General features: G+C 33.7%; 1 protein-coding gene and 1 long non-coding RNA gene across 3 annotated transcripts; one reads left to right on the top strand and one right to left on the bottom strand.

Annotated features, from left to right (window-relative positions):
• The first annotated feature begins 1299 nt into the window (after positions 1–1299).
• On the top strand, positions 1300–25124 carry LOC133173935 (IgGFc-binding protein-like). The gene is made up of 8 exons (XM_061309000.1): positions 1300–1558; positions 10869–11061; positions 12129–12340; positions 12542–12701; positions 20760–22054; positions 23049–23136; positions 24304–24354; positions 25090–25124. Exons 1-8 carry the CDS (start codon positions 1466–1468, stop codon positions 25122–25124), a joined length of 2127 nt encoding a protein of 708 aa, XP_061164984.1. The 5' UTR covers positions 1300–1465.
• On the bottom strand, positions 14188–17506 carry LOC133173306 (uncharacterized). 2 transcript variants are annotated; one of them, XR_009719020.1, is made up of 4 exons: positions 17358–17506; positions 15131–15203; positions 14713–14877; positions 14188–14265 (listed from the first exon to the last, which is right to left on the bottom strand). It is a non-coding gene; the product is annotated as an uncharacterized LOC133173306 (long non-coding RNA). The 2 variants fall into 2 exon arrangements; XR_009719019.1 differs by having other exon boundaries at positions 14222–14877.
• Positions 25125–25179: the final 55 nt, after the last annotated feature.

Genomic DNA, 25179 nt, shown 5'->3' on the forward strand with positions numbered 1-25179 from the left:
CTAGCGAAGGTGCAAAATTACGTCCCCACGAACCAACAAAATTTTGCTTATAAGGCCGAGGTCCCCAAACAACCAAACCTATTTATCATTATAAAACTCGCTAATAAACCTTAATTTTATGGAACTTTTAAATTGTCAATTTACCTTTACACACACACACACACACACACACACACACATATATATATATATCTATATAGAGAGAGAGAGAGAGATGCACTCTTCTTGATGATCAATAAGCATAGAGCATTTGGTGCATGTATAATGAGAGATGAATAAGAAAAGGGTAGGCTAATAATTGCGTATATGTAGATATGCCGTCTAAATATTTTTAAAATACACACCTGTACATACAACACTTGTTTTTTTAACTTATTAGGATAGGCTGGGCATGTTGGGAACGACTCATCATGGAGTGTACCTCACAAAGTCGTGGTCAAAGGCTAAGATTAAAAGACATGTTTATATGCAGTGTTAAAATGATTTGTAAAACAAAAAAAAAGGTTTATAGAATTTTCACGAATTGCAATATGAAAACTCGTTATAACCAATACTGAATACATTTTATTTTGTAATTCTGTGTGTGTGTGTGTGTGTTTTTTTTTTTCTTTTCCTTTATTTTTGCATAATAGGACCTACTCTGTATGATGAAACACATATAAATCTAAAGAGGTTCGTGGTATTTCATATATTGGGATCTACATTTAAAGTGTTACGATGCCATAACGCTGGTATTGGCAATAAACAGGGTTCACTTTAAGGTTATCGAACTTATTTCTTAGCCCCCTATTAACCTTTGGATTCGATCTTGACATATGTTAATTTGCATGAAAATCACTTCCTGGCCCATTCTCAATTTCCTCCATGAAAAACAGAGAAAAGACAAAGTTTGGATTTTGTTAATTTTGTTTGAAAGTGGAGAGGGGGGTTATAGGTACTATAATTAAAGTCAGGGGTACCGTGATTTAATGAATCGAGGGAAAAACAACTGCATAAAAATGGTTGAAATAAAATGGAAATAAACTGATTAAGTAATTGATATCAATGCAAAACTCTACAATATCTGTATATAATAACATTCGTGCAATATATGTAAAGAATCTTCATTATATTAAAAATATAATTAACATATCTTAACCTCGAAGTTTAGATCTACGTACGATCGAGCATTTTATATTTATCACGCATAATCTCAATTAGGAGTACACGAAAAGTGCACAAAAGTAAAAACGAGCACAATTTTTCTATAAACAAGTGCACACTCATGATCATTTGCATTTCTTAATTATATATTATCAGCTCTGTCACGGAGGTATTGCGATGAAGCATTTGTGACCGCAATTAAATTCCGTGACGTACCGTACATCCACCCACTCACTCCATATAAAAACAGGAATAGCTCTTCATAACACTAGAAATTTTCGGTGGTCAAGATTCTGTGTGTTTTCTACTAATCACGTCAGTCATGAAGCCGTCTTTATTTTTGGTATTGGCAGCTTTGGCACCCATAGAATGTGTCCCGAATTACTGGTCATACGGATGGAATAATGCTTGGCAGGTTAGTGTGCATGGAGGTTCTTATACAAACAGTTAATTTTGGTTTGCTTGTGTTGCATGATTTTTTACGAAAAGAATATCTTGCCGCATAAAGAAGTCAACTATTTTAAAAATACAAACTGGTAAATAAAAAAAATTCTGAGGCTTACGCTCAGTATCTGCTTTGTTATTTCACCATATTCTTAATTATATTTACTTGTATTTCTTTTTGGTGTTTGTTTTTATTAATGTAATTTTTAAGCTTGATTTTATTCATTTATAAGTTTGGCTAAGTGATGCGATTTAAAAAAAAGTCGTGCATTGATTTTAATTTATCTTTATTTAAATATGCATTTCATGTCTTTGTTTCCTTGTTTCCTTTTCATTTTTTTTTCGTAGTTTTCTTTTAAGAAAGTATGTAGTGTTCGTAAATTATTTCAATTAAAATTCAAGTTCATAATAATAGCCTTAATTTGTAATTCACTTTATTGCTTTATTGTAAGAAAATATTTGATTATAATCCATATAAAGAGTAAACCTTATACGGATGTCTGACATTGATAAAATAAGAGAAAAAAAGACAATTATAGGTCTTTCGAAAAAGTATTTACTGCCTCTTGTTTCCTAAATTGTGAGTCATTTTTCCCTCATTTAACATATATGTATGATGTGTTACTTAATTCCTCTCTAGTAGTTACATTGATAGCATCTAACCCCGCAGAACAGATGCTCACATTAAGTAGGGATCAATAAGCTTAATTATCTAATATAATTTGCTGGACGCACAGTTTGTCATATAGGGACTTTCAATGGTTCGCTGTAATTGACATATTTTATGCATAATTCAGGCAATATTTGTTTTGGCAAAAGTGTCCGTCGTAGTGGCCTCTGTTGCATAGTTAGAATTAATCATCAAATACTTTGTAATTTTTATGACAAATTAGTAACTATTGCAAATTCTGTGCCTAAAAGTCGTCTACTGAAAAATGCTGTCGGGATATGACGACGAATTTTATATAATAAACGGAACGAACTATAGTCCTCATAAAAATAATAACGACGGATTAAAAAAAGTACAAGTGGAGGAAATAAGTAAAATTAAAAATTTTTTTACTGCAACATGTGTATCTGGTATATTCTATTTCATCTCAACATTTCATATTAAAATTTAAACACCCGGCCTATTGGGCCTATATGTCACTTTTAACAAAATGAAATTCAATACAAAGACTATGCTACATATGCATGGCGTTAATTATATACTAAAGACTGCTGTGTGTGTATGAAAAAGTTTCGCAGTTTGCATGGGAAATTTAATAAAAGCTGTCTATATTTGACTTGGAATTAAGTACACATGTATAGTGATACTAAGGACACATGAATAGAATAATGTATATTTTTGGACTTATTTTGGTTGTAAACATATCAAATCTCTAAGAAATTATAGACCTAACTTTAAACAGTATTTATTCAGAAAAATCTTAATCGGTTGGGCAACAGGCAATGCCTATAAAATACCCTCTCTATGGGAAAAAGTCAAGGTGTACATATGGTATATACATGTGTATATACAATGAAGTTAGTGATATAAATTACAATAGAGAAAGAGAGAGAGCAAAATGAGTATGAGGTTTAAAACTAGATAAATGATATGCATGAATTCAAAAGAAAATTAAAACAGGGTGTTCCATAATATATGTTACAATCTGAATCTTCAAATTAACAAACACAAGAAAAAGATACAGACAAGTGTTTACATCAATTTAATGCATGTAACCATAAGATTCATTATGTAAAATTATCAACCAAAATATTAAACACTGGACGAAATCTCAGCCATTAATGAAAGAAAGCAAAATTTCTAAACTGCGTCATTTTTGTTACATTAAATTTCAAAACGTTAAAGCCTCACATTACATGTTATAAATGATCTCCACCTATTTCAACTAAAAAGAAAGTTGCTCCTGGAAATTTTTATAACCATTATCACACATTTCTGGTGAGACACTCTTCATTTGTTGTGTACTGTTCTTATGAGCTGGGATCTTGGATTGAAGACTTGAGAAACCTCTACAGAAAAAGGCTTAAAGATTGAGTTCTGGTGAATGCAGGGGCCAAACTCTTTCTTTGGAGTGTTGCATAATTGAGAATTTGTATGTTATAACTTCATATCATATTTCAAAATTTAATACACACACAAAAATGCTGATATTTCCAGCTTCAATTTCTGAATACATCTATCTGACATTTTTCTATGGAATTTGCAACGTTATTTAAAGTCCCCACTTCGAAAAGAAAATTTTCGTTTCTTGAAGTCCTTAGTCTTCCTGGATTATATTGAGTCATACTGCCCGTCCCTGTTATGAACTTTGTTACAAGCATTCTGATAAGCATCTTAGAAAGCTTCTTTTTTTTGGAATATTTTCCTTCATCAACTTCTGAATGAATTCTGGTAATTTGTATAGATAAAATACCTTTACAATTCAGCAATATGTAGATAAGTTATATCCATTTTGAAAAATATTCAAATAATGACAGCAGCGTTTCTGTCACAACTTAACAATATAACGCAAATATTTCCTTGACTTTTTCATGTGGAATTGAAATGGAGGATTTGATGTTTATAATGATATATGGTTTGTATTAGAAATATGGAAGGTAAAAAATATCTAGATTTAAAAATATAACATATATTATGAAACGCCATAATATCTTCATATTGACATGTACTTAAACGTGTTGTTGATATGGTAAATTATTGATATAAAAACCCCGAACCCCCATGTAAAAGAATCTTTAGCTCATACGGTACTTCACTTCTACTTGGACTTTTTCTAGCAATTCTAGATTTTCTTGAGAACAGTTATTATCCCATAATACATCTGCGTATTCTAGGACCGGTCTTATGTATGCGAAATATATCTATTAGAGGGTTTCTATCAAGTGCACGCTTTAATGATCTCAAAATATTTAATCTCTTTGACAAGCTTTTTCATAAATAGCAGGAGTATAATTATTCCAACTCCATCGAACTGAAAGCGAAGACCTAAATGTACATGGCTACTGATTGTTCAATAATTTAAGGTCTCCATTTAATTCAAAACAAATTTCTGAAAAAAATCTTTGCTTGCTTTTCTTGTGAAATTAACATTTTTTTTCCCATTATTAAAGATGTACAGCCCAATAGTTTGACCATTTCGTTATTTTTTCAAGATCACTAGTAAGAGATAATGTAGAAGTAATCATATAGGTGTCTTCTACAGCAAACAATGATATATCATTCGCAAATAAACGGATGTCATTATGTATGTCTTCAGTAATATCATTGATATGTAATAAGAATAAAAATGGGCCTGGCATACACCCCTGGGATACTCCCGCATCAAAAGTTTTAAAGGATGATGTAGAATTTTCAACATTTACTCTTTGTTGCCTATCCGAGAGGTAATCTTCCAAATTGTTTAAGTTTGTAGACCTTTATGCCAAACTTGAGAAACTTGAAACGAACATGAAGATTTATGCGGCTTAATTATCCATTTAACTTATAAATAACTGGTTGTTATTTTCATGATTTAAAAAAATTGTTTGTACCAAGTGTCCTTAATCCAACACTATTTTTAAAAAATCCAAGATTTGAACATGGAGTACCATGCAACAGAAAGTGACGCTCATCAATAACCCTCTGACTGTTGGTCAAACTGAATTTTGTTACTTAAACTAGGCTTCATCTCACACTACAAATTTAAGTACAAGATGTATTTGTGAAACACTGATGCCCCCGTATGGCAACTTATAGCGAAGGTTAAACTGTCTCGAGGAATATACTTGTGAAATATGAAAGCCCTAGAAGCAACCATTGAAAAGATGTGGAAAAGAAAGTTTTTCAAAAGTAAGTCAAACATCAAGGTCAAATGGTCAAAATTAATGGTGCCCAAGAAAAGGCCTTCTCAAAAGAAATACACTGGTGAAATATGAAAGCACTAACCTAACCGTTCAAAATTTCTGGCCAAAGTTAAAGTTTTTCAAAAGTAGATCAAACTCCTAGGTCAAGGTCAAAGGGTCAAAGTTGTTGGTATCCAAAAGAAGGTTTTGTAACAAGGATTACACGTGTGAAGTATCATAGCCCTGGCACCAACTGTTCAAAAGTTATGGCCAAGGTAAAAGTTGGGTAAAATTTTGAAAACTTGGTCAAACTCCAAGGTCAAAAGGTCAAATATGATGGAACCCAAAGAATGGTCTTGTCACAAGGAATACACATGTGAAATATAACAGCCTTAGGTCTAACCAATCAAAAGTTATGGGGAAGGTTAAAGCTTTTGTGGACAAAAAAAACAGACAGATAGACGGACAGGGCAAAAACTATATGCCCCCGAATATTCAACTACGGGGGCATAAAAATTTAAATGTGTTATCCTCAGCGAAAATGCTTTGTCTATTCTTTTTTTAATTTCTCAATATGAAATACCTTTAATAGTTCTCTCTCTTCTGAAGGGGTATCAGATTTGATGTTTAAAACCAAGAGCACAGTTTGTATATTCATCATAAATTATATATTGTATGCTTACATGGATTTTTTTTTTTACATTCCATCTATCAGTGCAAATATCCATTTATTTTCATAATCATGCACAAGGAGTCATGAACGTCTAGAATGAAGTCTTAATCTGAAAAATGATGGAGAAGTTTTAAAAAGTCCTTGATAAAAGGTTTTTAGCTCAACTGAGCTGAAAGCTAAGTTTTACATAGAAATATATAGGGTAAAAACTTTAAAAATCTTCTCAAGAACAGCAAACCATTGTTTAGTGATATTGATATGGAAGCATTCTCTGGTAGTGTAGATTCAAATTTGTTCAAAGGATGACCCCCGGGAGTAGGGCTGGGCCACAATGGGGGATCAAAGTTTTACATAGGAATATATATATATATAAAAACTATAAAAAATTTCTTAAGGTATGTCAATCGTGAAATTAGTTATATTAAGGATTTTTGAGAAGTATATTTTGGATAAATACTCATATAGCATGACTCAAAATGGCAAAGAAAATAGGGGGTCAGTGTGCATCTTGCTGAGCTACGGTGTAATTAAGTTGACCTTTTTGCACTTAAAATGTAAATCTTTGGTTAATCAGTTTAATCTTTATCATATTTTATCAGATGTAATTACGGAAATAATCATAGTCTTATTCTATGTTAAATAGATTGAACAATATTTATCAAATATGGCTTTGCTTTTGCTTTTTTTGCTTTGAGTCATGCAAATTAATGCGCATAAATTGTTGTGTGACCTTTTTGCACTAAAAAGTATCGTATTGGAGGTAAAAAAAAATCTAAATAGGCAATAAAATATTTTCTTGTATCAAACATTTTATGAAATAGTGCTGATCGGTTGGAAGTATCGTGTTGTTTAAAATAATGAAAGAAAAAGTTGGGGTCAGTGATGTACATTTTAAGATATTGGTCAAACTGTGCGATTTTCATGCAAAACACGGTGTAGATTTTATCTTGACTTCTTTAATATATATTCATTTCTTGGCAATGTCTGTTGAATGAATGTGTAAAATTTGTTCTAATAATATAAATTGATACCTATATTTAAAATTCCTAGTATATCATAGCGGAAAATATTCTCCAAGTAAAAATATGCGGGGCTAAAGTTCCAAGAGATTAAATTTAACAAATGTGTAGATTTGAAGAATTCTCCTAAATATCCTTCCACCACAAGAACTAGTCCCTTAAAAATCTTGCTTCTTTATGAATTTGTGAGCAGTTTTTTAATTGAATGTTGAATAATGTGCATTGTTCATTTTAAATATGTTACAGAAATTGAATTGTAATAATTGATTGATTGTATGTTGTTTTACGTCCCATTCGAGGATTTTTCACTCATATAGAGACGTCACCATATAAGGGTGAATGGCTTCAAATACCTTTACTCGGCACTCAGGGCCATTGAGCAGTGAGGCGTGACACGGGGCCTCGGTTTTTAAGGTCTCATCCGAAGGACCCGCAACTTTCACTTCAAAGTGCCGAGCGTATGGCGAAGGAACAGTTGCTACCCATTTTTATCGACTTAGGTCAGTCGCAGATTCGAACTCACGACCTCCCGATCACGAAGCGAGCGCTCTACCGACTGAGCTACCGTGAACGGTTTGAATTGTAATAAATAATTTTGAAATTAAAGGTTCTGACAGACAGACTGAACTTTTCTAAAAAGCTGACGAGTGACATACCTTAAGAATAACAAAGCCATGATAAGTTATTTGAAATGTAAGCGTCCTCAGGTATTGTAGATTCAAGTTTGTTCAAGTGATGACCCTCTGGGGTAGGGTGGAACCATAATGGGAGATACTAAGTTTTACTTAGGAGTATATAGGGGGGGGGGAACTTTTAAAAAATCTTCTTCTCAAGAACAGCAAAGCCATGGTTAGTTATTTTGATACGGAAGCGTCCTCAGGGAGTGTAGATTTGTATTTGTTCAAATCATAACCCCCCAGGGTAGGGTGTGGCCACAATGGGGGATCAAAGTTTTACATAGGGATATATAGGAAAAAATCTCATTCTTAAAAACAGAAAAGCCATGTTTAGTCATATTGATATCGAAGCATTCTCAGGTAGTGTAGATTCATGTTTGTTCAAATGATGACCCCTGGGGATAGGGTGGGGCCACAATGGGGGAATCAAAGAGTTATAGGAATATATAGGAAGAAACTTTATTTTCTTCTCAAGAACAGCAAAGCCATGTTTAGTCATATTGATATGGAAGCATTGTCAGGTAGTGAAGATTCTGGTTTGTTGAAATCATGACCCAAGGGGTAGGATGTGGCCATAATAGGGGATCAAAGTTTAACATAGAAATATAAGGAAAGAACTTTAAAAATCTTCTTCTCAAGAAAAGCAAAGCCATGTTTAGTCATATTGATCTGGAAGCATCCTTAGGTAGTGTAGATTCAAGTTTGTTCAAATGCTGACCCCTGGGGATAGGATGGGGTCACAATGGGGGATCCAAGTTTTACATAGGAATATGTAGGAAAAAATCTTCTCAAGAACAGAAAAGCCGTGTTTAGTCATATTGATATTAAAGCATCCTCAGTTAGTGAAGATTCAAGTTTGTACGAATGATGATCCTCTGGGGTAGGGTGGGACCACAATGGGGATCCAAGTTTTACATAGGAATATATAGGAAAAAAAACTTTTAAAAATCTTCTCAGGAACAGCAAACCCATGATTAGTTATTTTAATATGGAAGCATCCGGAGGTAGTGTATATTCATGTTTGTTCAAATCATGACCCCCAAGGGTAGGGTGTGACCACGATGGGGGATCAGAGTTTTTCATAGGGATATGTAAGAAAAAATCTTGTTCGCAAAAACAGAAAAGCCATGTTTTGTCATTTGATATTGAAGCATTCTCAGGTAGAGTAGATTCAAGTTTGTTCAAATGATGACCCCCGGGGATAGGGTGGGGCCACAATGGGGGATCCAAGTTTTACATAGGAATATGTAGGAAAAAATCTTCTCAAGAACAGAAAAGCAGTGTTAATCATATTGATATGGAAGCATCCTCAGATACATGCAGTTTAAAATTGAAGTCCCCCCCCCCCCCATGTAAACTTTTCAATATTCAACTGATTTGTGCTTTTTCCTAGCCAATGTGCTCAGGTCAGCGATGTGGCCCATGGGCCTCTTGCTAGAGGTTCATTGTTTGCTCTGCTTCAATTTTGTATTGTTTCAATAAGGGCTGGGTATTAGCTAGAGATTTCGTAATGCGATATATTGCAATATTTTTTACTGTATTGTGATATGTATTGCGACATTTTCACCAAAAAATTTAAATGGTGTTTTCTTTTTATATTATCTTCCTTTTACATACAGAATGTACATAACTATGATAAATAACCAATAAAAAGATATCTTTTTGATTGAATTATGCAACAATTATGCAATGAAGTTATGCAACGAAATACACCCACACAACAACTGTTGTCATACTGTTTGGCACGAAGGCAGACCTTTCTGACAACTTTTCTTTATATTTTATGATAGAATTCATGAGTCCAAGCATTTTGTCGGTATATCAGTATTACAAAAACGTATTGAAATACGATATTTTTGTCACATACCGCAATATACCGGAATATCGGTATTATTTCCCCAACCCTAGTTTTTCAATGGACTTTTGAGCTTGATCTTTATATCTTTATATTTCAATGGAATATCCCAAGAGCTGCAATGTACATAGTTTGAGTTATAGTTTCAAACAGGCATTGTTTTGGAGATCGACATTTTGACTGACGTCCAAGTCTATTGATCCAGAGATTTCGGATGTATGGATTTTCCCATTGTTGATATAAATTGTACGGACAGATGGACCACTTTGTCGGAATTGCCGCTCTCAGATTTAAAATTGTATGCATACTGTGTGCCTCGCCTTGCAAATTTAAAACTATTTTTTTAAAATAAGCTTACCGAGCGAGATTTACTTGGCTATTTTGCTCATAACAAGGGCTTACTCAATACAGTTCATGCATGATCCTTTTCATGAATCTTTTGATTACATTGGGGATACTCATCGAAATTTTTGTTGTGATGTTGGATAATATACAAATAAATTAAATCGAGTTCAATTTCCATTTATACTGATGTAATCTGAATTATATTACAGCTGACTTTAACAACTCCGCGATAATTAAACTTTTCTGGTTGTACTCTAAGATACGTTATAACACCGGAAACTTCTATGTAAACTGCCCCCCCCCCCATTCCCCTTTAATGAATAGTGGATAGTTTAATAATAACAATTTTTAAAAATTGGAATAAAACGAAAAAAATAATGATAATAAAGCCACATCTTGAAAAGAGTGGGAAGAAGAAGTATCCAGGGCCCTGTACGGAAATCCTATGACCTGATTTCGCGCCAAGCACGATTAAGTGGTCGTTGAAAAGTTATAACCCCTACCTTTCCGGAGATTCCATAAAACTCGGATGTGGTCACTTGACTATCTTAAAACTACTATGGCTTAAATCTGGGACAGGTCTATAGGAAAGTACATTGTACGTTGCATACTTAATATTTCGTTACACAGTTTCCTAACGGCGATCTCAAAAATATTTGCAAATTCCATAAATTTAAGACTGTTTTGAGTTGTATATTTGTATTAAGTACCACCTAGATGACAATAGAAAGAGCTTCTGTATCGCTGTCACACGTTCTTTTAATTATACATTTGTTATTAAAAAATAATAATTTTTAATAAATTAACATTATTTTAAATTTAGAAATTAATAAATTATTAAAAAGCGTTTATTCTTGATTTTTCTTCTTTTTTTTTTATAGGATCTTCCTTTCTGCTCAAACGATCCTGTACCATGTGACATGGCTTTAAAAATGTATGCCTCAAAATCTCGCACTTCTCCGGAGATTTACTCCACTGACAGAGAAATATGCACATGTCCACATGGAAACACATGCCCCAGTGGATGGAGCACGCGTGGCGAAAAAACCATTACAAGAGACATCCTATCGAAAGGTAAAATACATTCCATCTCAAAGATAATTCGATTTTAGGCATTTGACAGATTGATTGCTATTTAAACGTCCCTTGCAAGATCATTTCACTCTCGTATATCTATACAGGTCAGTGGCTTCAAATTTAGACTTGTCTCGCAGGGCCACTGAGCAGTGAGGGATGTTTTTCGTGCAAACGCATGCCGTGACATGGGTCTTGGTTTTTAAGGTCTCATCCGAAAGACCCAAAATTTTCACTTTAAAGTGCCGAGCGCTTCGCAAGGGAACATTTGCTTAAGTATTTTTATGAAATTGGGTTTGTCGCAGGCTCGCAGAGGAAGCTTAAACCCATGACCTGTTGAATGCATGAATGTACATGTATACATTTCAGGATTTTATTGAATGTATAACGAAATTTATCCCGTTTCAGACAAATTTGTAGATTACCGATTGAATAAAAGCTAGTCACATGACGCCCTGAATTTCCGTATTACGTCTCCTGTAATATTAAAATCTGGCACGCGATTCTGTTCGAAGCGTCGTTATTGTAAATAAAAATGGTTTGTTACTTGTTAGTTATGTTTATTGTTGATTGTTATTGGATTAAAACTTGGTATTTTGATAATATGCTCATATTTTTTAAAATGTTTAAAAAGGTTTTCAGCGGGAAAATTCGTAACACAGTTAGGAACCTAATACGGGGTCATACAGGGTGTGAAATGGAAATCTGTATTGGGACTCGGCTTCGCCTCGCCTAATCCGGATTTCCATTTCACACCCTGTATGACTCCATATTAGGTCCCTAACTGACTGTATAACTAATAACACTAGCTGTAAATCAGTTTAACTTGGACCAAGTTTGATTTTTCAGATTTTTTTAATCCATGTCTCTCTATATGCATGAGTAAAAAATTCTCGAATGGGACGTTAAACTACATACAATTGATAAATATTTATGGAAACAATTTTGTGATGCGAGTATTTCCGGGATTAAGTCGAGCAGTATTTAATTTCGTAAATTAAATAATGTTGTAAAGTATTTAATTGTACTTCGTTTTAATACATACACTTAAAAAACATCTGTTGTAGGGAAAAGAATTGGCATTGCACTTCACTACTGTAATCCAATCGGAGGAGAGAGAACCTGCGGAGATGATGAGGTAGCAATGGTGATGGAGGGTGGAAATATTCCGGAAAAAATCAAAGCCGTTAACTGTAAATGCTCTAGCGATGAACCTTTGAAAATCCAGAAAAGTTACTATCTTGGATGGAAGTTGAACCATGACCTTGTTTGTGCCATGGTAGGAATGTTCAATGTATTCTAATAAAACTGTCTTAATAACATTTACCTATTGCCTTAAAACGCATTCATTTTTTCAAATGCATTACAGCTGCTGCACTAATGATAAAGTGATTTAATAATTTATGCACAGGAAAACCTTGCCCTTGTAGTTTATTACACTGAATTTCTCTTACTTTGTATATTCTATTTTGCGTTTTAGCCACAGTGTAACATCAACCGTTCAGATGGTGGAGTGTGTCAAAGAATACAGCGAGTAAAAGACCCACAAACTTGGCTGGTAACTTACGTCATTACAAACCTTTGTGAATGTCCGAATGGTTACGATTGTGTACAGGAGGAACGACAAAACCTTTTCTACGGCCATTGCCAACGTGTCAATGCATAGAAAATTGACATGTTTTGAAGGACTTTTTTATTTTTGTATTTGCTTGTACTTTTGCATAATTAATGGCATTTTTGTTACAGTTTATACTCATCAGATTATGGTGTTGTTGCCTGTCTTTTAATAATGAGAGGAGTTGTTCTTATTCTTAAATAAACATTATACCAAACATAGAAAACATGTTTTTCATGATAATATAAATTCTTTAAAATAACAATGTGTATGGTTTCAGTACATACATGTTTTGCTGTCCCGTACTACATCCTTTGTGTGTTTTAAATGGTCATGATTTAAACTAGACTTCCTATAGAAAGCAGAATGGGAAAAAGAGGTTGAAGGTTTTAACTGTTATGCCACTTTAAGGCTCTTTGTTTTTCTGAATCAAACACTAGATGTCGGGGACCATCCATTAATTCATTAGTCCCATAGCTCGAAGATTATTTATTAATTCAAAGAACTAAAGTTCTTCTCATTGTTATTATACATAAAGAGAAAAACGACATCGATATTTGAAATAGATGTATCGAATGAAATGAAAGTTGTAAATATTGTACAAAATAATTCCTTTTATTTAATAATGAAGTTCGAATAAGGTTAAACAGCATAAAAATACTAGTAAAACAGCTTTCTCGTGCTCACGATAATTTTTTTTCTATTTTTTTCAGTGATATATATATATATATATATATATATATATATATATATATATATATATATATATATATATATATATATATAGTTTTTTCAGTGAGTAACTCGTCCTGTTACATCACATATGGATTGAGTGTAATGTTTATAACAGAAACATTAGCTTCCTTGGATTGAAGAAACAAAGAATTAATTGACATTGCTCTGAATGTGACAATATTTTTTTTTTTTACATTTTAGTGGCTAAATTCATAAGATATGGAATCCGAAGAGGGCCACGTAATTCACTAACGGTCCATTCCGCCATCTATGTTATGTGATGGTTATAAGGCGAGACACTATGGCAGCATCACACTGGTGTCATCATCATCGCGCTGTTACGTCATCTTATCGTCGCAACATCGACTAAGGATCGATATTGGGATGGTGCGAAAGTGAACTAAGTGTCCCTATCCGGATTCCATAATAATGTGTTAATAGTGACATTTTTAAAATTTATAAATGAGAAAGAAGGAAAGAGAGAAATATAGAATGAGGGCAGTGCGCCTTTGCATACACAACATATTTTTTTTCTTCGTGCAACTAGTTGCAGAACATACATGTAGCATCGCTAAAATATGTGGATCTGTTAGTGTAAAAGCTTGTGGGCAAGATTGAGAGAACCCTTTGCATGCACTTAAAATATTTAATTAATTTTGTACAAACACCTTATTTTGATATTTGAAAAGCCGTATAATTTAACATTCTTATGAAAATTCAATATTATACAAAATGAAATAAATACAGAGTCATAAACGAAATGCAAATAATTTTTATCTGAATCTATAAAAAATACAAAATAAGCTCTAAAACAGTATCAACATGAAAATAGCTGGACGGATTCCCTCCAAATTCTGAAAATGAAAATAATATCAAAGGGTTAAATGACGGAGAAAAGAAACTGAATAAAATTGAAAAACTAACATCACAAAACTCTTGGTTGGAAAGACCCGTTTAAAGAGTGGACTCAATTTTATCTTGGTAACAATTCTTCATATATATATAATCTAATATCTTATAAACTTGCAAAAATATTGTACAAAGAATTTAAATAAGGACAGTTCTGATTGTATTGTTTTTTCAAACAAAATTATGCAAAGACATACGTTTTTAGTCTAATTATTTAAACGTGATTTATGTGAATTCAAGGTATTGATAGAGGAAGATTTACTTTTCATTATATCATCCATCGTCGCAAACCACGGCCAAAATGTACGATCCTCTCCCATTCTGGAGAGAGCTATATGCGGACTCGAACCGTGGCTTGAGACGATGTATATCATCTAACTTGTGTGTATTACCCTGAGCTACAGATGACATGACAAGTAAATGGTCGAATGCAGGTAAAAGAAGTTCGGATACCGATTCCTATTTCGTTCCAAATCTATACGTTTTCCATATGTTGTTGGGTGGTTTATATGACATGTAATAATAACCAAACTATATGTAAAACCAAGAAAATGGCCCTATAAAATCAAAAAATAACAATGAATATCACATAGTGTAAATAACAAATGTATACTACAATATATATTACTTATCCTGATAGATGTGCAATAGGTGTTACAGTTAAGTTATTTCCCTTAATTCAAATATTTTAGCATCCATAAATCACTGTGCAAATAATCTTTACACAAATATTTTACAGCCACATTTCAATTAATGTAACAGTATGTAATTATAACTAAAAATATACAAAAGGTAACATATTCAAAATACCTGTCTATGAGACAAGGCCCATTCCATGAAACGTCAAAGTAATACTGACTGGATGCTTCACTGTCTTACAGATCTAGTAACAAATGATTTCTACAGTACTATATACACTAAAATACTCATAAATACATACAATGTGTATCAAGATGGAGTTCTTTCAAATTTATATTTACTTTATATTTTAACTTTCACATTTCTCTCAAAAAGTGATATTAGCTACATAGAAATATCATAAAGATATAGAACATTGATAAACTGTCAGGTCTAAAGGTATCAAAGAAAAGTCTTTGTCAAATATCTTCAAATTTCATAAACATCCAGCCTGACCAAAGAAGATGGGTGAACAAGGCGGGCGAAGTGCCTATAGTGCGACAAACATGAAGTGAAAAATAAAATCTCAATTATATAAAAATTTTCTTTGATATTTCATCTAACATTAAAGTATATTTTATGCTAAATCTCTACAATTTACAAAAATCTCACAAAGACTGAAATTATTTGCCTACGAAATAGCATACACACACTAAAGAGGACAATAAGGATCATTTTCTCACCCTTTAACAAAATTTTTCGATATGAGTGGGTCTTCGCTCCATTTTTTTGAAAGTTGATCCTAAAAGTTTGCATAAAAATATACATTTTTTGGTTTACAAAAACATGGAGCAAAGACCCACTGTACCTTAAAAGTACACTTTTATGACAAAGCATTCGTATGTTTCCGAGAAATACTTGAAGTCCATTAAGTCAAGGGTCATATCACAAACATGATTTAAATGCCACTATTCGTCAGGAGCTGCGTGGCGTAGTGGTTAGCGTGTTAGTCTCAAAACAATATGATACTCCGGATTTTTATTGATAGGGGTTCGAATCCCACGAATACCATTTTATTTTTTTAATAAAAGAATAATTTTTCCGAGATCTTTTTTCTTAGAAAAGTTTTGTTAATCATAATTTCATAAATTTCAATAATGAGAACTTTATTTTAAATACTTAATTCACAAATTGAATATGATTTTATTAATATCTGAAGCTATAGGCATTCTGCACGCCTTGTTCACCCATCTTCTTTTCTGAGTATTCTATCTGAGAACAACTCAGAACCACCAAACTTTCAACCAATAAAATTTCAGAACCCTTACGTTATAACCTTTGAACTCTATCGCTCACCAAGTAAATAAACGGGTGGATCTGGGATTTTTATTAAATTATAAGATCTTATTTTATTTCATTTATATCAATAATATTTATTATAATATCATATGATATATATATTTTGTATACAGTTAAAACACGCTACAAATACAAAACAGCTGATAATCAATGTTGAGCAAACGTTTAAGTTAAAAATCCACTTTTTATCTAAGGGTTTTGGAGATTTGATGAAGAGTTCCATCTTCACCAGATATAGCATTTTATTATTAGGAAAAAGAAAAACAATAACGTGCATGTAGTTTCTATAGCACTTGAATGCGCTAGTAATTATTAGTCCCCTACCGGTGAAACCGGAGGGGACTATAGGTTTCCTCTGAGTCTGTCCGTCCGTCTGTCTGTCTGTCAGTCTGTCCCACTTGGTTTTCCGCACTTTTTTCCTAAACGCTTGCAGATATTGAGCTGATTTTTGGTATGTGAGTGTATCTTGATGAGTTACAGATCAAGTTTGCATTTCGTTCCGCTTCATTGATTTTTGACGGAATTACGGCCTTTTCAATTTTTAAGGGTTTTCCGCAATTTTCTTCTAAACGCTTGTAGATATTGAGCTGATTTTTGGTATGTGGCTTTACCTTGATTAATTATAGGTCAAGTTTGCATTTCGTCCCGCTTCATTAATTTTTGACGGAATTATGGCATTTTCAATTCTTAACGGGAACGGAACCAGATTACACTTGCCGGTAGGGGACTAGTATTGCTAATGCAATACTCTCAGAATGCTTGTTGTTTTAGACTTACGACACGTGACAAAATGTGTTTACAGTATATCTAGTGAAACGCTTTAAACATATAGCTTACTTTTCTTATCGGTCTTTTTTGACACACACATTCACTCTCTCTCTTTCTTCTGACTCTATCATTTGCATATTTTCTATATTCCTTTCATCAGTGATTCAGCAATGATACTAAGTGTATGAGCTATACAAACCGCCTCACTTTAATTCTTCGATTCACAAGTAAAGGTTTGGCCTACATTAAAAACTTGATTTGAACTTGGAAAGCAATTATGACCGATATTTACCAACAAACGAGGACAGGGTTGGCACTCCTGCCATTGATAAGCTAACATCAGTATGCTAGTAAACGTTTATTCCTCTCTCTCTCGTTGTTTCAAGATGTCATGGACTGTTATTTCTCTCCTTGGATTCCTGTTCTTTCAGTTGACATTAGGTAATTCTAAATATAATGATTTATTATTAAGAAATCGGGATTACTTTTGTTGACACTCTTTAATATGAACATAAATTAATTTAAATATAAAATAAATGAGGCTCTAATGAAAATTGTTTGTCGGCGCTCGATGAAAAAAATCAAACAACTAACTTGAAGAAGATTTCCCCCTCTTAAACGTTTTTCGGCATATCGCTCTTACTACTATGTGAAGTTCTGTTTTTAAAATATTAATGGCTAACATTAAGGTAATTTACTCGGGGGCTGTTACTATGTTAACGATACTCATTAAGTATGGCCACGCCTGTACGTAGTATTCCACATAAGTGTGTCGCAACTTGAACGTGAATTTTCCAGGATCTTCGGTAGAAAAAAAATCAAGTCAAACAAGTATTCTTTCAATGGAAATCGTTGAAAATTGACTCCTCATACAGTCTTTTTCTTAATGTAAGATGGGAAAACCTGTTTAAAATCCAATGAACGGTTGTCAACTTTTTTCGAATCGAAATAAGTTTCTCAAAAGAGTCGTTACATAACTGAATAAAAAATATTGTGCACATACAGATAACACCTGCTTCCAACACGAGATCCATGGGTCAAAATGCTCACCTGAATTACTTAAGTCTGCCGCTCTTCAAAAGATTTTTAAAAGATTTTTATATTCTCATAAAAAATTGTGAGCCAATATTTTGTTCCAACCCTAAATCTAAGAGTTTCTGAGATCACACGCTATTGGAATGCTTCAATATCAATATGACTAACATGGTCTTGATTTAGACCCGGGGTCCATAATTTGAAAAAAAGAATTAAATCCACGCAACTTGCAAAATGAATGGTTCTAATGTGTTTTTTAAAAGATTTTTAAAAAGTTTTCTTACATACATGTAGTTTCATGTGAAACTTTGATCCCCAATTGTGATCCGACCCTACCTCTAAGGACCTTGAGTTGAACAGTATTATTAAAATGTTTGGCCTGAGATACTACAATTTTTTTTTACCTAAGTACATGGGGAATAAAGAACAATTAGAAACCGGGGTCAGGGGTTCTGCTGCTAATGTGGGACTATATAGATCACATAGTAAAAGTGCATTATTTATTTTTTTTTTTGGAAAATCTTCTCTCCTCCTGGGTATTAAACAAACAAACTAAATGCATAGTTATGATGAGCAAGGATGCCTCCTCCAAAATTGTGAATTTTATCCCCCCCCCCCCCCCCGGGTCATTGTTTCTGGTGTAAGGCCGGAGAACTATTGGTTATATAGTGAAAATGCATTATTTATTTAAATATCTTCTCCTCTGCTCCTGGGTTTTAAGCAAACAAACTAAATGTATAGTTCTGATGAGCAAGAGTGCCTCTTCCAAATCGAATATCATCTCCCCTGAGTCAAGGGTTCTGATGTTAGGGCAGGGCTCTGTTAATGATATATTGATAATACATTCATTCTTTGAAAATCTTCTCCTCTGCCCCTAAGTATTAAGCAAACAAACTAAATGCAATAATATAAATGTAAATCTATAAATATAAAACAAATTAATATCTCCTCTCTGATCCTGGGTATCTAGACGTCAAACAGAGTTCAAAATTGTAATATGTGAAGCAAATGAGAGTTACTCCTCCTTAGCTAAATTGTATTAATAGAGAAATTTGTAAATAATTTAATTAATAGGTTATTTGATTGAATGATAATACAAGAAAGAATGTTAAATATATATACACTATAGAAACAAAATAAAAATGAATGTTTGGTTTAACTGAGCAAAGTATGCCCAAAGTCGGATTCTTGCCCGTAAAGCATTATAAAAGATTGACATAAAGATTATTTATGTAGCAAAATAGCAAATAGTACATAGTGTGTGTGTATACCGTGGTATCCTGATTGTCAGTAGACAAGATATTGTCAGGTAAAATCATGCAGACCATGGATTAATTGGTAAAAGCGTGCATAAAGTTGTTTTATACTTAAGTAGTTTATCAAAGTGACCAAGTGATCACAGAGAGCCAGGGTGACTAAGAGATGTGTGGTAGCTTGTGACAAGTGGCAAATGGCCATGTTGTATAGCCAAGTGGCGAGTTCTGGTAAAAAGTATTACCAAGTTGTCTGTATACCCAAGAGACAAGTGTTGGTACCAAGTGTTACTAAAAGGCAAGCAGCTAAGTTGTTTGTGTAGCCAAGAGGCATCACCTCTAGTGAATATACAGACATTAGAGATTTCTCTTTGTGTACTTAATTGTAGCACTAGACATTCGACAAAAACATATCTGCATATATTAAATACCTTACACACTAGGCAAGTGTCCATTTTTTTTTGTATGTTTTGCATTCATTATCATCCATGTAAGACTTGGGCAAACCGAGTACGATCCCAAGGAGATTGCTGGGGTCTTGCATGTTGCAATAAGCAAAGGTATTTTTATTAGAATTTTGAAATTCTTGGGCAAGATAGCTTCATCTATCAGTTAATTCTGCTTTATACTTCTATGGATCCTTTACAGTGTTGTATTATACTCCGATGACAGTTAAGGCCCTTGGGCCTCTTGTTTGAGTAAATCACTGGATAGATTTGACTTAAATGCTTGTTCCCCAATTACTGTTTACACATACTTTGTGGTCACCAATCCTCCAGGAGTATTGTTATTCATGTTAGGCCTAGATTTGTTTTAGTTAAATAATCTCTCACAGTCTGTGTTAGAGTGAAAATCCTGGAATCATTTTTTAAGAACTGGAGACTTGACCCCCCCCCCCCCCCCCCGGCGATATGGCATTTCACTCTACCAATTAAGTGCATGTACAGTACCACGCAATGTCAATGCTATCTGATTCCAAGATTTCTTTATCACAATCAATTTGATACTGTAGAAATTCTTCCTCTAAAACATCAAAGGACTTTCCTTATAGACAATTTGCAAGGACAGAAAATATTGCAACAAAAAAGATATATAGAACTAAACTCTGCATCTTTTCTCATCGTGATGTCTGCTACTGTTGCATTTATCAAAACTTGGTCAATAAATGGAAAAATTTTGCACATGTCTTTGCATATAGGACAAAAAAAAATTTCTCACAGCACTGTAGAATTATTTTGTCTCCATGCTTAGTTTTCCTCTAATGAACTCCTGAGCCTCAATCCCAAGTTAGGAAAATCCCATTTTGTTAACTATCCGAAGTCTTAGTCTAGGAAAGGGATTGGTCAAATCAAGACCTTTTAAAAGGTAGCAAAATGAACAATTATTGTTTTATTATGCTGTTGCAGGTGCTCTCGATAACAGAGGAACCGAATTTATTATTACCTTCATGGACAACAAAATCTTAGAAAATAGGGACATTCAGCCAGAAATTTTCATTACAACAGCGAAAACCCACCTGGTACACGTGACTGTGACTTCTCCGGGGGTACGTAATTCTCACCTTCATGAAACCTTTTCTATCACAAATGGACACGTAAAACGTGTCGCAGTGGATACAAGCTATCGTTTGAACCAAACAGAACTTAGCAAAAAAGGCATTCTCATTCAAGCTGACGATGAAATTGTTGTTTATGGAGTGAACAGAGAGGTGTATTCCGACGACGGTTATTTGGCTTTGCCGACTGATGTTCTTGGTACTGAGTATTACACTATGTCCTACATACCATCTTACTTTTACTGTGTTTTTGCTGTTATTGGGGTTCAAGACCGAACACATGTTTCAATACATCTACCAAATACGCCTCATCTCAACGTCACATACAAAGGTCATACTTATCTTAAAAATGATTGGATTAATGTGACATTGGACAGATTTAGTACATTTGAAATCCACGCTGTTCCAGATCTCAGTGGTGCGCATATAATATCCGATAAACCCGTGGGTGTACTAAGTGGAAATAAAAAGGCAGTGGTTGGAAACACAGGTGGTTCACGTGATCATTTAGTCGAGATGTTGCTTCCAGTATCATCTTGGGGCAAAAATTATGCTACTGTCCCTATTCCTGAGAGAAGCGTGGGAGACCTTTTCCAGTTCCTTGCCAGCGAAGACAACACCCATGTTAATGTAACAGGCGTTATCAATGGCAAAGCATTCCATGACCATTTTGTCATTCCAAAGGCGGGAACCTACGTCAAAAAACAATACAGTTCTGCTCTTTATTCCCATGTGACGTCCGACAAACCAATTTCTTTGTTTGAATTTTCCCTGACTCAGAAAGGAGGAACAGATTTGGCAGACCCAGCCATGTTGATTGTACCTCCTATAGAACAGTACGCTGCTGACTATACCTTTACCACGCCTGCTTATTCAAAGGGACAATATACAAATTATTTTATGTTCGTACTAGACGCTACCCAAAAGAACGGCTTACGACTAGATGGTAAGCCCTTGCCAAGTAATCAACATTATGTGACGATACCCGGAAGTAATCTAGTTGCTGGCTTTGTTAAGATTCCTGTTGGGACCCATTCTGTCACACACACAAATCCAACTACTGTTATCGGAGCAATTCTTTTTGGCAAAGCAAATCTTGAGTCATATGCCTTCCCCATTGGTTTACTACTCACCCCAGTCAACACGGTAAGAAGAATTTTATTAATCTCTTTCTAAGAGGGCGTTGCATAAACGTAGTACTGTTTCCATACAGTAAAATCTAACAAATGCATTTTAGTAACTTTGACTTATACGTCTTCAATTACCTATAGTTATGCCCCTCAGCTATTCATAACTCTCTGTACTACACGAAAAAACCCAAGCCAACAGAAAAATAAAATTATTGTTCTTCGAAAATATTGTTTGGAAAACATGTATTTCAGTTAGAAAGAAATCTAAGACCACCTCTCATCCATTTCGCTTTCGCCTCCGTTATTAGCACAAAAAAGTACGCACTGTTGTAAAGGGTTTAAAAAAAACTGAAGAGTTGCGCTCTTATTGATTTCTCAAAATATAAAAGTACTCACCTTATTTGAAATGAGGTTACTGATAAAATGAAAATGTAAGAAAATAAATATCACAATGTATGAAATAAATTTCATTGGCCAAAAAGAATGATTATGAGCATACATATATACAGTTGTATTACAATAGTGTATTACAACCACTTCATCACGAAAGACGACACTATTCTTTCATAAATTTACTTATATGTTAAAAAGTTCAAAAATACGTCCCCTTTAATTAAATGAAATTTGAAATTGATTAATTGATTGATGAATACTACATGTATAATGTAAACGTGATTTTAAGTGGATTTTTTAAATGAATTGCTGCATTGGATAGATCCTTAGTATCACCGAAATCAAGATTTCGCTCTTATATTTTTGTTTTCAAAAATTCGTCACTTAATTTTATGTGGCTGTCAATCATAACATCATATAAAATGTAGTGCAGTTTTATACGCAGAGGAGCAAAATATGAATTTGATGTCCATCTTTGAAACTGAATCAGTCTTAAGGAATTAAACGCATTGCAACATCTTTGTTGCTAATTTGTTTTAAATTAACACAAGAAAGAGGTATAGCATTTTTTTGTCCATCTATCCATTCTTCGATTTGCATTTATATTGTTTTGCAAGGGTTGCCGTGCTAAACAGATGCAGTACGGAGATGAAATAGACAATGATTGTGATGGCGAGATAGACGAAGAAAGGGCAGATGGAAAAGGTAAAATATGATGTACCGACATACATTTTTTTTAATATAGAGTTGAAATAACTTAAATTTATTTGTTTTAACGGCAAAAAGCCAATCACTAAAGAATCTTGATGGGTTTATATTTCAATTGAGTTGTATTTTAATTTAAGTTTTATTCTATAGTTCCAGGAATATTTTATTTCGTTTCAATCTAACTTGATTTCTCAGCTTGGTTGCAAACCACGGAATTTCAAGTAAACGGAAGCTGATTTCAATTTGTGACTTGCGATAATGAATCTAGCAAATGGCCTAAACATTGAGTTTGGAAGCAAAATCTGAGAAAAGGCATTTACTTTTTTTTATTTGTTTTTTTTTTAATTGTTTGTTTTTGTTTTAACTTCAAACTATAGTTTAACGTCATCAGAGTCGAAAGTTCCTATCTGTTTTTGTCCGTCATAGTCGTGGTCTGTTATTTCCAAACTTTTGACATTTCCGACATCTCTTCAGAATCAATTTCAACTAAACTTAAAAGAACGCCACCTTGGTGATGGTGATTCTAATTGATCAAAGTAATCTCCCACCAACTAAAATTATATAAACTGTCATTAAATTTTCTTATGTAAGCATGATCATATAGTATGAATCATGTTTGTTTCGTTATGGTCTCCGGGATGATCTACAAAATTAGTTTTAAATTTTGACATCGGATCTTCCTATGGAACAACACTGTTCAAATCTTTTATATTCATCCTTTCTCCTTTGAGAATTCCTTCTGTTTGGTGGCTCCGGATCCTCTAACCACCACATTTGTCGGTTGGTTTTTGAAAAAGTATGTCAAACTCAAAGGTCAAGGTAAAAATAATTATACAGTCTGAAAGGTTTTTTGTGTACACATGTAAAATATAAAACCCTATCTTCCTTTCATTCACAATATGGGACTAAGGTTACAGTTTTTGTGACGGGCAGACAGACAGACAAACGAATGAGATTTAATGTCCCCGCGCTTTCGCGCATGAAAGCGGGGAACCCCCACCCCCACCCCAAAAAAAGCAAAGACACTCGACTTAGCTAAATTGCATTATACAATGCATGTACAATATTTTTCTCATGAAAATGTTATACTCTTAAATGTTTATAACTTGTATTTTTTCCTGTATAATATCTCACTAAAGAATCTTATATTTTTTTTATTTATAGACAATGATGGAGATGGTCGTATTGACGAAGACTGCGATGCATTCCACCCAAGTAAGTGGAATTTTGTTGTTTTTCGTTTTTGTTTGTTCAATGTTAATTATCTGCAGATGATCATCATACATGTACAAAGCAGCTTACATTCAAAAAAAGCATCCATTAAGAATTTAACCCTCTTTTTTTTTTATAAGAATACAGAAAACATCAATTTTAATTCCGTTTACCAGAAATGTGAGGTTTTTTCCTTGCTTTTAATGAATAAAAAAAATGGATTAAATTGAGTCGCTAAATTACTCGGTGCTCACCAAATTATATGAGCTATGAAGGAGAAATGTTTTGTCAGGGTAGGCAATTAATAGTTTTCTAGGGATTGACATTCACCTTTCAAGTTATTCACTTTTCAAGTTTCTCCAAAACATGGCCCATGGAGATAGGGAGGGTTAATTGACTTAATTCACAGTAGGGGTTCAAAGTTTGGCAAAGAAATGTGAAGGGAAATATCTCTAAAGATTTACTTATTGGTCATTATCACCTATGTCTTCAATGTCTTATCTCAGGGGTGCCCAGTTGACGCCAAACTACATGCAGTCTTTAGTCCGGTTCTGGTGTCGGGCTAAGTGGGGTGGAACATTTTCAGTTCTTCTTTCTGTTACTAAAACTTTGATACCCACCCCTCCTCCCTCCCCTGGCCATCCCAAATGGTGTCAATAAAAATACTACAACTCTGAGTGCTCTTTTAGATATTTAGTACAGTGTAGATAGTAAGATAGATTTCTTCTTTTATTTCAGATTCCGTCCCAGCTGTAGGAAAGCGCGGGTTTTAAATGGACATACAGATAATTTAGAGTTGTCTTTCCTTCGAGTTAATTTTTTTTTAGT

This window comes from Saccostrea echinata, unplaced genomic scaffold (genome assembly GCF_033153115.1).
Source record: "Saccostrea echinata isolate AGI-Se365-2 ecotype Australia unplaced genomic scaffold, CSIRO_AGI_Sech_v1 ptg000056l, whole genome shotgun sequence".
In the NCBI taxonomy this organism is placed as follows: Eukaryota; Metazoa; Mollusca; class Bivalvia; order Ostreida; family Ostreidae; genus Saccostrea; species Saccostrea echinata.